We start from the raw sequence: 16645 nt of genomic DNA on the forward strand, positions 1-16645 counted from the left end.
AGAGACACAACGTACACATAATTGTGTATGGTGCAATATGTATTTGCAGTATGAAAAAATTATTGGATTTAATCTGATTGGCCACTCTTTATGGGCCGACAAATGAGCAGCGACACTCCTCTTGGTGTAAACTCTGTGGATTTGGAAACTAGAAGTGCTCGAGTAGAATGGACCCCCCTTTTACTGTGACACAAGCTACAGATAACTTTGTACAGTGCAATAAATGATAGGAGTACACGCACAACAAATAATGTTGACCATTTAGGCTTAAAAAAAACATCTTATAGAAATACTTTTAATTATTCTTTGTATGATAACTAGTAGGAAATATATAAATAATTGTGCACATTTTCCATCATTTTCGCACAAATTATTAATTAGACATTTATTCTGAAGGATTCCAAAAATGCATGACCCGGAAGTACATAGTTATTCTTGCCTGCTTCACAGTGGTATCAAATAATTTTATAACAACGCCAGGATAGACCAGACCCTGTCGTTTCCAATGGGGAGCAAATTAATCCTAGTGCGCAGGACTAGCATTTTTTTTTCAACTTTGGCAAAGTGTAAAGTCTATAAAATGCAGTCCACTCTGTTTGGTACAGATTTTAGTTTGGAAACAGAAAACTGTATGGAAATCAAATGTTTTATCGATGAGAAAATGTGCAGAATGTCGGCCAAAGTCCATCTCGCTACATCTTCTCCCACTTCCGGCCACTGGGCTTCCTATCTTAATAAAAATATTTGCTAATGAATGGAAACGCCAACCGAATGCTTCACATTTATACATCCGGTGAAATATCTGTCCCATTGGTTGCAGTCCAAAGTCAAAGTAGACAACCCTTGGCCATAGAATGACGTTTTACGTCCGAGTGTACCTTAAATGTCCCTTGCCCAAGCGAGGGGAGTGATGATCGGAGAGGCAACGTCCTTGGTGGAAATCTTAAAATTGAGCTTAAAAACAACCAACCTAAAGCTATGAATGTACCTAGGAAGAGGGCTGAGGGGTAAACAACGTGTTAGGACTGCAGCAATCAGTGCGGGGTTTGGGGTTTTAGAAATCAACCACTTTTCTTTAGATGTTCATTTTCTCGAAATCTAAAGACACAAACTAGATTCGAGGCAATGGCTTAAGCTGTTGAACATATTGTAATGACCCGGCTGGGTCATAAAGGGAAAAGAGACGGACTCTAGGTGTGCAGGTCAGAACACAGGTTTATTCATAAACTGGGCTATTGTTCCGGCCACAACCCACGCCGCTAAATGCCGAACGTACACAATGTTACCCTGTCGGGTCAAGAGTCACTCTCATAGGAACAGATCAAGGCACGAACAGAAGAGAGAGAACAATGAGACAGTAATCCCTATTTATGCATTTCCAAATCCCGCGGTATTACCCATCATACCCCCCCAACCTTTCCATCTGTCCTGACATATTCAACCCCTGCTAGTAGCCATGAGAACAATAACACACCCACAAACACAGAACACAATACCGGGTCGTTACAATATTATCACTCCAACCTCTTGAAAGTGACAAACTGACAAGTTTACATTTTTGTCAAAAACGACTTTATATTGAAGGAGTGCCTTTGATTCGACGGCCTGCACATGCGTAGTTCGGCCCGAGACGACCGTTAGACGCGAAGACTTGTTCATGTGCATGAGTTTAGCTAGCCAACATCGCTTACAAGTGTGATTGGGGATTTCGATTGGAGAAGCAGTTTTAGCCTATCTTCATACTGTACTGTCTTTGGTGGTACCTTCACCTATTGAGTTTTCAAACCTGTCTTTTATACTGGATAGCTAGTAGCCAATAGCTAGCTTTTGGGAAAGAAAATTCCACAGGCTTTTGGAACGAAAGAACAGTTTAATAAGTATTGTTTTTATTTATCACCACCGAACATTTGGAAATAGAGTGCTGAGGAGTGGAAGTAATTTAGCAATTCATTGTATTAATTGGATCTGTAGATTTGCTATTTTCTAGAGTATTCTTGTGTCAATTAACTCGTGACATTACTGGATTGCTCATTATATTAATAAAGTCAAATTTAATAAACAAATATTATAGTCAGTTTTAAAATGTTTAAGGGTACAAGACTGTAATATATGTAAATCACCATGAATCCAATGTTTACCACTGCATTTTAAACAAATAGGAGAATGATTAAATTAGCATTATTTGGGGTTCTGGAGGAGCTGCAGCACCCCTGATAAATTGAATACATTTGCCAAAGTTATATAATTACTGCTGACTGTTCGGAAAGTAATGTAATAATTCAGAATAGCCTACTACACCATGACAAGGCCTATAATTTAGCCACAGAGGATAATTAGCTTTAAAAAAGTGCCTAGCTGTGGATTGCATAGCCTACAGTTGGGAACGAGCGGCAAATCTTTAAGTGAACAGCATGCAGACATTAAAGACAAGGTCGTTTTTATTGATCTCAGTGTCAGAGTAGCCTGTTATTTCAATCATTTGTGCAATATTAAAGATTCTGCCAAAGTCTCCATTCATGTAAAATGAAGCATCATTGTATAAAAGGCCACATTTTCCCCTGACCGTAGGCTACTAAAAATGTTTCCTCATGTGTACAACTTCTGTTATGCCCTACTGCACTATGCACGTACAATGAGCTCTTCTTATACTTTTTTGGGGGTTTATTGGCAGACTACACTCAGCGTATTGCCGCCACCGGGGTTAGTAAACGGGGTTAGTAAAATATTCCCCAAAACAAAATATGTTTTGGATGAACAAATTCATACTAAACTACCAAAACAAAAAATACTAACCAAAATTCACGGTTTTCTGTTAAAATCACAAAGTCTACACAGGCTCAAATGCGATGCTTTGTTATTGAGTAGATTTTTTTCTCTCGTGCGCTATGTTACCTCATAGCTTCCTCGCGCGTGCACACTTTTTGTTCTGGTACCTCCTAAACACTGGCTGGATTTATCTGACTCGTCTTGTAACTGTGACAACGGGCAGCCTCTCCCCGCTTGGCTCGATGGCATATGTAGGGATTTTGCCAACACAGCCATATATGTACACAGTCATGTATCCTTAACCTTTTTTCAACTGACTATCTTATTTGTTCATTAAATCGGCCTTTATTCATATAATGCGTAATCCAAGAATGTCACGACTTAATTGACACGAGAAAACAGCAACTCCACAAATCGCAATGACTACAATGAATGACTAAATTACTTCCGGACACTAAGGTTCCGCGGAGCTCCTCCTCACAATTCTTTATATTAGCGACACCCATTCAGTAGATATTTGAGCATTTTTTAGTTATCATCTGTTCATGTACCAGATTGGAATGCAACATTTGTTTGCTCAAGTAAGTAATGTTTCCTTCATTTGTGAGTAGTTTTACTTGTGTAACGTTAACAATTTAGCAAGCAAGCTAGCTAACGTTACTTGGCTAGCTTGCTAACGTTAGCTAGCTAGAAACATGAACAGTTGCTAGCTAACTCAATGGTAAGTGCGGTTAAGTTGGATAGTTAACTATCTGATTGTGTCCTTGCTAGACAAGTTATTTAGCGAACTAACTGGCTAACGTTAGGTTTGTTAGCTTGATATCGATGTTTTATTCGTTTTAAATCAATATAGGCCCGATATAGTGTAGTGGTAAATAACTAATAGGTGGTAAACTCTGATTTTGTCGGTCGCGGTGAAACAGTAACACTTGCTGTACTTTTAATGCATTTTTCCGAAAAATGTGTGTAAACTGTAGCGCAAAATATAAAGGTGTGTAAAGTGCTTTTACCCTCCACTACCACTGCATAGGCCAAGTATTGTATTTGCTGTTTTTCTTCTTCGGAACTGGGTTGGTGGATCGTATCCATTTTCATGGTGCATACACCGCCATCTACTGTACTGAAGTGTGAGGCCAGTTACGGCCTACCTACATTAAATTCTCTTCATTATTCCTGTTCCTAAAAGGAGAAGGAAAAAAATGCACCACCAACTAATCTTACACCTACACTATATATACAAAAGTATGTGGTCACCCTGTCAAATTAGTGGATTCGGCTATTTCAGCCACACCCGTTGCTGACAGGTGTATAAAATCGAGCACACAGCCATCAAATCAAATGTTATTTGTCACATACACATGGTTAGCAGATGTTAATGCGAGTGTAGCGAAATGCTTGTGCTTCTAGTTCTGACAATGCAGTAATAACCAACAAGTAATCTAACCTAACAATTCCACAACTACTACCTTATACACACAAGTGTAAAGGGATAAAGAATATGTACATGAAGATATATGAATGAGTGACGGTACAGAACGGCATAGGCAAGATGCAGTAGATGGTATAGAGTACAGTATATACATATACATATGAGATGAGTAATGTAGGGTTTTGTAAACATTATATTAAGTGGCATTGTTTAAAGTGGCTAGTGATATATTTTTACATAATTTCCATCAATTCCCATTATTAAAGTGGCTGGAGTTGAGTCAGTTTGTTGGCAGCGGCCACTAAATGTTAGTGGTAGCTGTTTAACAGTCTGATGGCCTTGAGATAGAAGCTGTTTTTCAGTCTCTCGGTCCCTGCTTTGATGCACCTGTACTGACCTCGCCTTCTGGATGATAGCGGGGTGAACAGGCAGTGGCTCGGGTGGTTGTTGTCCTTGATGATCTTTATGGCCTTCCTGTGACATCGGGTGGTGTAGGTGTCCTGGAGGGCAGGTAATTTGCCCCCGGTGATGCGTTGTGCAGACCTCACTACCCTCTGGAGAGCCTTACGGTTGTGGGCGGGGCAGTTGCCGTACCAGGCAGTGATACAGCCCGACAGGATGCTCTCGATTGTGCATCTGTAGAAGTTTGTGAGTGCTTTTGGTGACAAGCCGAATTTCTTCAGCCTCCTGAGGTTGAAGAGGCGCTGCTGCTCCTTCTTCGCAACGCTGTCTGTGTGGGTGGACCAATTCAGTTTGTCCGTGATGTGTACACCGAGGAACTTAAAACTTTCCACCTTCTCCACTACTGTCCCGTCGATGTGGATAGGGGGGTGCTCCCTCTATGCAATCTCCATGGACAAACATTGGCAGTAGAATGGCCTTACTGAAGAGCTCAGTGACATTCAATGTGGCATCGTCATAGGATGCCACCTTTCCAACAAGTCAATTCATCAAATTTCTGCCCTGCTAGAGCTGCCTCGTTCCGCTGTAACTGCTGTTATTGTGGATTGGAAAGGTCTAGGTGCAACAACGGCTCAGCCGCGAAGTGGTAGGCCACACAAGCGCACTGAACGGGACCGCCAAGTGTTGAAGCGCATAGTGCATAAAAATCTGTCCTCTGTCCTCACTACTGAGTTCCAAACTGCCTCTGGAAGCAAAGTCAGCACAATAACTGTTCATCGGGAGCTTCATGAAATGGATTTCCATGGCCGAACAGCCTAAAATCGCTATTCGCCATGCCAAGCATCAGCTGGAATGGTGTAAAGCTCGCCGCCATTTTACTCTAGAGCAGTGGAAATGCTTTCTCTGGAGTAAATTAATCACGCTTCACCATCTGGCAGTCCAACGGACAAATCTGGGTTTGGCAGATGCCAGGAGAACACTACCTGCCTGAATGCATAGTGCCAACTGTAAAGTTTGGTGGAGGAGGAATAATGGTCTGGGGCTGTTTTTCATGGTTTGGGCTAGACCCTTTAGTTCTAGTGAAGGGAAATCTTAATGGTACAGCATACAATGAAATTCTAGACGATTCTGTGCTTCCAACTTTGTGGCAACAGTTTGGGGAAGGCCCTTTCCTGTTTCAGCATGACAATGCCCCCGTACACAAAGCGAGGTCCGTACAGAAATGGTTTATCGAGACCGGTGTGGAAGAACTTGACTGGCCTTCACAGAGCCCTGACCTCAGCCAGGCCTAATTGCCCAACATTAGTGCCCGACCTCACTAATGGTCTTGTGGCTGACTGGAAGCAAGTCCCCGCGGTAATGTTCCAACATCTAGTGGAACGCCTTCCCAGAAGAGTAGAGGCTGTTATAGTAGCAAAGGGGGGGACCAAGTCCATATTAATGCCCATGATTTTGGAATGAGATGTTTGACGAGCAGGTGTCCACCTATTTTTGGTCAGATAGTGTGTTTAAAACTATTTCATGAAAATAAAAATCGCCACCCCATTAACTCTTCTGCAGTAAAATCTCATACACCCAGGTACTTCTCTGCAGTTGCCACCTACACTCATTAAAAACCCACTACCCCATTACACTACTTTGACCCTATCTGCTCCTGCCCATGCCAACAGCCTGGGAGGATGGGACACCACCCCTCAACACATCCCGTAACACTTGTCAAATCTCATATACCCAAATACTTCTCTGCAGCTGCCACCAAATCTATTTTCTGTGATTTACGCTCCGTTTCTGCAGTACAGTTGATAACCATTGCTATGATATCTAAGAAGCCAACCTTACTGAAGCATAACTCACTCCTTACCCTATCCCTCTGTACTGGCACAGATCTACTACTCACAGGGATCCTCTCGGAAGCCCTCACCCTTGATCCAGCCTCAGCATGCGACACCCTCTGCACTACTTTGACCCTGTCCACTTAAATCTTCCTGTCTTGCACTGGACACTTCCGGTCTCCAGCAACATGAGCACCCCTACAATTAACGCAACTTTATCCACCTAAACTACACAATCCTCTATCCCATGCCTTCCAGCACACTTCCCACATCTCCCTCCTACACACTGCTGCAAGATGGCCATAAACGTTGCACCTGAAACACCTCAGTGGATTCGGCACAAAAGCTCTAGCAGTATAACTGATATATCCTAACATTTCTTTGTCTGGTAGAGACTCAACTCAAAAGGACTGACAATGACTGTTTCACCACGCTAGCCACCGGGTCTGCGTCGTACCAAACAGCGGGCATCACAAACAAGAATTTTCAACTTCAATTGTACCACCTCCACACTTATTGCTACCCCATAAATCACTTCTTTCAATGGTGCCCTGTTCCTAAGTGCAAAGCAAGAAACAGCAAGAAACAGATCTTGACCCAAGTTATGTGACACAGAGTGCCAATATCACAAGTCCACTACAGGTTACCTTCACGGATTCAACTTTTCTCAAATCCTTTCTCACACACCTTGAAACCACAAATGGTTCCGCCAAAAGGCAAGGGATCCACTTCCTCCCAAAATTCCACTCCTACTGGTCCAGATTCTTCTTTATCATGTATGACACCATTCTTCCTCAACACACATCTTCCCACTACACTCGGCTCTTCTCACTGTTCATAACCATGTCTATCTGTTCACCTCGCCCTTGCCGCGCCTTCATCCTCTACATTGCTTGCAAAGCACGCAATGTTAGCGTTTCTCCTAAACACAACTTCTGTTCCTTAGCCCACTTTACAATTCTGTCTATCTCTGACTTCTCCACGTCTCTTTCACGTCTACTCTCCTTCAACAATTTTCACTGCCTCCGCATAGGAGACCTGCTCGACAGCCCTGATCCTCACTACTTTGACCTCCTTCACCCTTCTCTGGAACATGATTCCCATCACAATTGCAGCATTGTGCATCCTCAGACTCAAACTGATATTCCGTCTGCAAATACTTGACACATGGTCAAACTTTTTAAAAATTATATTGTATTGGTTTTTGTACGTATACAACTTCATATACAGTACAGAAAGCCTTTCCTCCTTTCCATTCACAGTACGTGTTAATCAACTAGCCCCAACTATTCCCGGCATGTTATCCCTAAACCATGAAGTCTCGATCCAGTGAGACACCAGATATGACACCTTTCTTCGGTGCCTTATTCTGAAAATCATAACTCTCCACCTCGTACATTGAAAGTTTATAGCGCCACAGAGCTTTCTCCTTTTGCTTATTCGATACACATGAAACACCAACATACTGCTCCTGGTCAATCTGACCGACTCCACCATTCACAATTCTTCCTTCACTGTCTTCGTAACTGCAAACGGGTCTCCCAAATAAAAATCCTTAATCATGAAGAGTACTCCAACCAGAAACTGCGATTCAATTCCAATTTCAGCTTTTTTATAGCTCCATTCTTATTACCATCGTTCAGTTATTCTGACCAACTTAACTAGCGCCAACAGAATCAAACATTGCATCCCCTTCCACCATTAAACGACCTGCCAAATTCAAGCTCATCAGAGATTTGGATATAATGATGATACCTACAGTACCAGTCAAAAGTTTGGACACACCTACTCATTCAAAGGTTTTTCTTTATTTTTACTATTTTCTACATTGTAGAGGAATAGTGAAGACTTCAACACTAGGAAAAAACACATCGGAATCATGTAGTAACCAAAAACGTGTTACTCAAAGCCACCTTATTGCCTTGACAGCTTTGCACACTCTTGGCATTCTCTCAACCAGCTTCAATAGGTATTCACCTGGAATGCATTTCGATTAACATGTGTGCCTTGTTAATTTGTGGAATTTCTTCCCTTCTAAATGCGTTTGAGCCAATCAGTTGTTGCGACAAGGTTTGGGGTTGTATACAGAAGATAACCTTATTTGATAAAAGACCAAGTCCATATTTTGACAAGAACAGCTCCAAATAAGCAAAGAAACAACAGTCCATCATTAGTTTAAGGCATGAAGGTCAGTCAATCCGGAAAATTTCAAGAACTTTGGACGTTTCTTCAAGTGCAGTCGCAAAAACCATCAAGTGCTATGATGAAACTGGTTCTCATGACCGCCACAGGAAAGGATGACCCAGAGTTACCTCTCCTGCAGAGGATAAGTTCATTAGAGTTACCAGCCTCAGAAATTGTAGCCCAAATAAATGCTTCAGAGTTCAAGTAACAGACACGTCTCAGAGGAGACTGCGTGAATCAGGCCTTCCTGGTCGTATTGCTGCAAAGGAACCACTAAAAGGGCACCAATAATAAGAAGAGACTTGCTTGGGCCAAGAAACATGAGCAATGGACTTTAGACTAGTGGAGTCCAAATTTGAGATTTTGGTTCCAACCACTGTGTCTTTGTGAGATGCAGAGTAGGTGAACAGATGATCTGTGTATGTGTGGTTCCCACCGTGAAGCATGGAGGAGGAGGTGTGGGGGTGCTTTGCTGGTGACACTGTCAGTGATTTTATTTAGAATTCAAGGCACACGTAACCAGCATGGCTTCCACAGCATTCTGCAGCGATACACCATCCCATCTGGTTTGTGCTTAGTGGGACTATCATTTGTTTTTCAACAGGACAATGACACAACACACCTCCAGGCTGTGTAAGGGCTATTTGACCAAGAAGGAGAGTGATAGAGTGCTGCATCAGATGACCTGGCCTCCACAATCACCTGACCTCAACCCAATTGAGATGGTCTAAGATGAGTTGGACCACAGAGTGAAGGAAAAGCAGCCAACAAGTGCTCAGCATATGTGGGAACTCCTTCAAGACTGTTGGAAAAGTATTCCTGGTGAATCTGGTTGAGAGAATGCCAAGAGTGCAAAGCTGTCGTCAAGGCAAAGGGTGGCTACTTTGAAGAATGTAAATATAAAATACACTGCTCAAAAAAATAAAGGGAACACTTAAACAACACAATGTAACTCCAAGTCAATCACACTTCTGTGAAATCAAACTGTCCACTTAGGAAGCAACACTGATTGACAATAAATTTCACATGCTGTTGTGCAAATGGAATAGACAAAAGATGGAAATTATAGGCAATTAGCAAGACACCCCCCAAAACAGGAGTGATTCTGCAGGTGGTGACCACAGACCACTTCTCAGTTCCTATGCTTCCTGGCTGATGTTTTGGTCACTTTTGAATGCTGGCGGTGCTCTCACTCTAGTGGTAGCATGAGACGGAGTCTACAACCTACACAAGTGGCTCAGGTAGTGCAGTTCATCCAGGATGGCACATTAATGCGAACTGTGGCAAAAAGGTTTGCTGTGTCTGTCAGCGTAGTGTCCAGAGCATGCAGGCGCTACCAGGAGACAGGCCAGTACATCAGGAGACGTGGAGGAGGCCGTAGGAGGGCAACAACCCAGCAGCAGGACCGCTACCTCCGCCTTTGTGCAAGGAGGTGCACTGCCAGCGCCCTGCAAAATGACCTCCAGCAGGCCACAAATGTGCATCTATAGTATAGCGTACCACAGTATGAGTCATAATACCCATAAACCTAGCGGTAAAACATGGAAATGGTTCCAATAGTTTTTCCGCCATTCATTTTTCCCATAGTGGTTTTTAAAAACACTTAAAATAAGGGCTGTGCTCCGTGTAGGCTTACCCTGGCGTGACGTTTAGATACCTTGTCCTAGAGAGATTTACACAATTGACTTTCATTAACATATTCGGCTGTATTTAACACCCAAAAAGGAAATGATATTTAGCTGCTAATGTAGCTATCATAAACAACTTCAAATGGCATGATGATCTAGATAAGACTGCCGAATCAGGGCAAAGGTAAGAATCTCTGGATTAACTATCTAATGTTAGCTAAATGTAGTAATGAATAGATTAGCTACATTTCTTTGAATTGACAATTCTGTGAACTGTCTTAGGCAAGTTTTAAATTGACACAATACCTGTTAACAAAGTTGTCAGAGATGACTTACAGGAGCTTGCAGGGATTTGTAGTCTTGCATGATGTCTACTTTGATGCTAAGTAGCATTTTTTTCGAATTTGGAGTAAATAGAGCTGAATATATTGATAAAATGTACCTTGTCTGAGAGAGATTTACATGGTTATCAAAACGTCATGCCAGGGTATGCCTACACTAAACAGTCCTTATTTTAAGTGTTTCTAAAATCCCCTATGGAAAAAATGAATGGTGGAAAAACCATTGGAACCATTTCCTTGTTTTGACCGCTAGGTTTTGTGGGTATTATGACAACTCCACTGTGGGGCTCTATTATGGCGGTCCCCAAACGCAGGTTTTAGGTACATGCCACCACCTACTATATGGGGTGAAAACTGGGGAACTTTAACGCAGAAAAACACAGGAAAAAGGGAAAGGGTGAAGGGAAAAAAACACTCATATTATTGCAACAGTGCTTGATAATGTAGCCTAGCTTGTGAGCTTTGTCACGCCTGGAAGTTAAGATAGGGGGAACAAAGGGTTGTCACTAGTTACCACAGCCACTATATTGTAAAAGTTCATGAACAGTTTTTCACCATTTGGTCTTCATTTAAGGTTAGGGTTAGTCATAAGGTTAGCAGTGTGGTTAAAGAAAAGGGCGATAACTAGTCAGTTGCACAACTGAATGCATTCAACCGAAATGTGTCTTCCGCATTTAACCCAACCCCACTGAATCAGAGACCATAAGCTTGGCACCTAAGGTTAGGGTTAGGTTTCAAATCAATTGAATATCAATTGTAGAAATAGGTGGGGTTTAGCCATTTGTGGCTGTGGTAAATAGTGATGGCCAGAACAGTGTCCAATATCTTGAAATGTCTTTGCTTGCTTACACTCTGATAAACAATGCCAACTGTTATGTCTTCTGCCTAGGTGGTGTCCACTGTCCGTCCAGTGCATCAGGGGGAGTTTTAATTGCTGGTGCAACCTATATAGTGGTCTGATGCATTGCCGAAACGTCCAGACTGGAACCAAACAATGGACAGAGTAGGCTGCCCTGCACGGGTGTCACACCAGTCCTTGAGGGCAGCTGCAGTGTCTGTGGGTTTTCCTTTCTCCATTGCACTTAACTGATCAGCCAATGTTATTGATTTGAGGCCAATGTACACCAGTGATGTACTATATTAGTTAATGTGCAACATCCTGAACGTTACAGATAGAAATGGAATGAAAATACTCTAGACGATTCCCATTTCTAGATGAGACAAAATGTATACTGCATAAAACATTTGTATCTGAGCATACGGTAATGTTGCAGCTGAACGGGGCCCTGTTCTAAATTAGACACTGACTAAAAGGGAAAAAGGAATACCTGAATCGTGTTCATTAGCGCGTACTGTAGAAAAACATTTTAAAATAGGAAACACAAACAAGCTTATTGAACAACATTTCACTCCGTTTCGGGTCACTGTCTTCCATTGCCTGCCTACTGAACATGATCCAGCAGACACTGCGGCAGCCCTCCAGGTATTGAGCCCAGCTGTACAGGCATAAGCCCTGCAGGGTTTTAGTATGGCTTCAGAGAAGATGGATGATTGCAGTGGGACACTGGGGCTGAATGTTTACGTCAAAGAGGAGGAGGAAGAGGTGCAGGTGGAGGATTTCGCAATGAAGGACAAGGAGGCATTCACAGTGAAGGAGGAAGAGGAGGGGGAAGCTTTCACAGTGAAGGAAGAGGTGTTGACTTTCACATTTAAAAAAGAAGAGGAAGAGGTTTCAACAGTGAAAGAAGAAGAGGACGAGGTTATCACAGTGAAAATTGAGGAGGGTGGAGGTAAGAATTGCACAAGTAGTCCTAAGCGATGGCTTGAAAACGACATTTCAACTCTTCAGTAGGACTGGAGGTGTTGTTTAAAAAGGCATTATGACATTCTTCATTTAAGTTCTTAAGGGGATGTTCCATTCAAAATACAATTTAGCATGATTCTAAACACAACTTGGCTGTTGATTCCCCAAGACAATACTTTTTTTTGTATTTAGTTATCGTATATTGACATGATTTTGTTGAGTCAGTATTGCCATAGAGCTCCATTCAATTTAATTCAGAACATTTGTCAACGCCAAACACATGTCTGCATTAGAACGTGTCTGCATTAGATTTGAAAAAAGTAACTATTGCTAGAAAAATTCTGTACTTGCTTCAGCTGCTAAAAATGCTAACTGCTAACTGGAAAAGGGAGAAGTGGTAAGGAGCTGACAACTGTTGTTATAACGCCTTCTAGCAAATATGTTATTTTATTTATTATTTTATGCTGATTCTACATTTTTTACTTATTTACTAAATTATTCTCATCCTCACAGGAGAGAGGCCTAGCCCCAGCACCGAGACTAAATGGGGCTCAAAGAGTGGAAAAAGTTTGATACAGGAACTGGACTGGCGAGCTCCTGTGGAGAAACCTCACTGCTGTTCCCAGTGTGGCAAAACATTCTCAGAGTCCGGAAACCTGAAGCAGCACATGCGGACGCACAGCGGCGAGAGACCTTACCACTGTTCCAAATGCGGGAAACGCTTCATACAATTGGGACACTTCAACAGCCACCAGCGCACACACACGCAGGAGAAACCGTTCAGTTGCGGTGAGTGCGGGAAGAGTTTCTCTCAGAGAATCAATTTGAAGAAACACCAGCTCACACACTCCGGTGAGAGGCCTTTCCTGTGCTCTGACTGCGGGAAGAGTTTCTCTTCATCTACCAACCTAAAAAGACACCAGAGCACGCACAGCAATGAAAAGCCTTTCCAGTGCACCAACTGTGAGAAAAGTTTCACTCATATACACCACTTGACACGTCATCAGACCGTACACACGGGGGAGAAACCTTACACTTGCTCTGACTGTGGGAGGAGTTTCTCCCTCCAGGGGACTTTAAAGAAACACCAGCGCACACACACCGGAGAGAAACCGTACCAGTGCTTGCTCTGCGGGAAGAATTTCTCTCTTTCGGTGGCACTGAAGAGACACCAGCTCATGCACACGGGAGAGAAACCGTACCAATGCTCTCAGTGCGGGAAGAGTTTCACCCAAAAGGGACAGTTAACTCAACACCAGGGCACACATGAACTAGAAAAGCCTTACCCCTGCTCCCAGTGTGGGAAAAGTTACTCCTCAGCCCCCTCGTTAAAAGCACATCAGAGGACTCACAAAGAGTCAACTTCACTCGTAATGACAGCACATTTCAGAAAGTAAATTATTGAACTGGTTGTCTCTGATTGGGATTGATAGCCTACATTTGAAACTATAGATTGTGCCTTAAATGCTTTGTCACGTTCATGTTCAAACAAAACTCGTAGTCCCAATTTCATTTTCTCCCTGAAATGTTCACTTGCACACTCCTTACAGATTTAAAAGGAATGGACTGGTTTGAATTCAGTACCACAGAACGGTGAGCAACCTTGAATTCAATGGAAACGGCACTTAAAAACTTTGGGCCAATTGCAACCATCGATGGCCACCAGATTATCGCCAGCTGATCTTTAGTTAAACCAGTAATTGGCACTAAAATCACCTACACAGCTGATCTCAATTGCAACCATTATTGGACACCAATTACCTCGCCCTAAAGTGGATGTTGGGCTTTGCTCTTAGTTCTGCTTCTAAGACTATGTTGCCCTCTTGGGTATTATCAGAACAATTTAATCCAGTTTTTTTTAGCAGATTCAAGGTGATTTTAATCAATTTGATAATCATTCCATACATCTCAAATAAAGTATTTAATTTCCTTTTTTTCCACAGCAAATCTTCTATTGCAGTGTAGCCTACCCTACACACTTTATGATTGGAGAAATCATGGTGTAGGGTAAATTTATTTCCAATTTATGTAATCCATAAATGATTTAACTTGTCTAAATAAAATATGGCATTTTTTTCCATCAAGAGGTGAAGAACATTTTTCTGAACTGTAGGATACACATTTGAAACTGTATTGTAGGCAATTTTTTTATAAAATTATCTTGTATTGTATTTGGAAGTCGTTATCTTAATTTAATTAAAGTGCTTCATTTTATATTGATATTTAAATTGTTAATCATGTGTTGCCACAGTCCATATCACTTTTATTTACAATACGGTAATTAAGTTGGTCTTCAATAACTTTATTTTCTTAGAGTAGCCTCAATGGAGGCATAATTTGGCTTAAATGTGTTTTGACAGGCTACATTTCCAGGCAAATCTTTATTTCAGTATTAATATGTCATTCTTCCATTGATCTATTTCCTATTTTCATTTCGTTCTTCCTGATAGGATATATTACTTCATTGGGACGGAAGTAGTGAACGCAGACAATGACCATTTTCGTTGTCTGGTATCATGCGGGTTTGACACTAACAACATATCAGTCGGTCTGTTAGTTTATTTGGGTGTTCTTGTCATTGCAATCACTGTTATTCTATCTCAGAGCTCCGTGTAATCTCCCAGAAGTATTGTTTTAAGGAAACCAGGGTTAACACAGTGGTGAGTGCGAAGTTTGTTGCTTGTTTGTTGCAATGAACACGTTGTGACTATGGTGGCCCAGAGAGCAGATCCCATATGGTTTGCTGCATGATTTTCCGATGGTCACACCAATATTGATCAGGCAACACCTAACCACACCCACCAAACGGGAGTAAACGTACCTCAAAGGTTGTTGAAGAAAGGTGCGCACTGTTTTGGGGCAACGTGTCGTTCAATAGAAACCATCACGCAACTTAGCAAACGTTGAAGGGAAATGAATGCACCCCTGGTGTTATGCTGCGTTCGTTCGTAACCAAGTGGGAGGTGGGAATTTCCCACTTTTACAGTCGTAAATACCAGTTGGATGCATTCGCATGTTTTGAACTCGTTAAGAAACGTTGCTTGGCTAATGTCCAACAAGCTGGGTAAACCATAAACTAACAGTACAGCTACCATGCTTGTTAACAAATTAGTGTTCAAAAACCATATTAGTAGATGTCTTTTTATAAATTATGTGTTGTTGCATTTAAAGGTCCAATGCAGATGTTTTTATCTAAATATTACATTTCTGGTTAGCAATTAAGTACCTTACTGTCTAAAAACAAAAATAACTTCTTAGCAAAGAGCAATTTCTCAAGCAATGAATGTTGCTAGGAGGAGAAAACTAGCTGTTATTGGTAGAGAGGTTTGGAACTCTTTCTTATTGGTCTATTAACTAATTTACCGCCTGTTGATGTCACCAGGCAGGCCAAAACTCCATCCCACCAAAACAGGCAAATATTTTAGGCTGTCTTTTCAAACAGCTCTTACACTAAAATGGCATAATCACAATTTTACAGTATTATTCCAACCTCATAGTGTAGAAATATATATAAAACACAGGAAAGTCACGTTTTGCGCTGCCCATGCTGTCAGTTTAGAACAAATTCTTATTTAGGGCCTATGTTGGCAAAACCCGGACAACGCTCGGCCAATTGTGCACCACCCTATGGGACTCCCAATCACGGCCAGTTGTGATACAGCCTGGATTCGAACCGGGGTGTCTGTAGTGACGCCTCTAGCACTGAGATGCAGTGCCTTAGACCACTGCGCCACCCAGTTGCTACAATAGCACAAATACAAAGATGAGTCCTCTATATATCTATGATTTTCCCTAGTGGTATGTGGTAAATTCCCACCTGCCACTTGGTTACAAACTCAGCATAAGGAATGTGTTGGGAACTCCCTCAAGCCAGTGCATACACCAATCCAATGGCACTAAGTCTTTGGGGGAGTGAACAAGTGCACAACTTGGGGGAGAAACTAAATTGGGTGTGCACCCCTTCACTAATCCCACTTCTCTGATATTGGACTGCACTAAGTAAGCAGACTGAAGTTCAATGCTCACTGCATGTAATTGCTTATTGATGATGCTATACTGTATTTTATTCATATGATCTTACTAATATGGTTGTATATATTATTTTTCCAGCTTTGTAAAACCAAGCAAATTCCTGTCAACATTGTTATTGTAAAATGTAATCACCTCAACAGATAGATCAGAACTTGAAGCAACTTTGTCCAACATACAAGTTAGGCATTATCGCACAAATGAATAAATATATCAATGTAATCAGCACA

The 16645-nt window shown here is 41.8% G+C and overlaps 1 protein-coding gene across 1 annotated transcript; it reads left to right on the top strand.

Moving 5' to 3' along the window:
- Positions 1-2929: 2929 nt before the first annotated feature.
- Positions 2930-16645, top strand: LOC129817337 (zinc finger protein 239-like). Its single transcript, XM_055872468.1, has 3 exons — positions 2930-3347; positions 11472-12372; positions 12900-16645. Exons 2-3 carry the CDS (start codon positions 12111-12113, stop codon positions 13781-13783), a joined length of 1146 nt encoding a protein of 381 aa, XP_055728443.1. The 5' UTR covers positions 2930-3347; positions 11472-12110; the 3' UTR covers positions 13784-16645.

Source organism: Salvelinus fontinalis, chromosome 20, assembly GCF_029448725.1.
Source record: "Salvelinus fontinalis isolate EN_2023a chromosome 20, ASM2944872v1, whole genome shotgun sequence".
Classification (NCBI taxonomy): Eukaryota; Metazoa; Chordata; class Actinopteri; order Salmoniformes; family Salmonidae; genus Salvelinus; species Salvelinus fontinalis.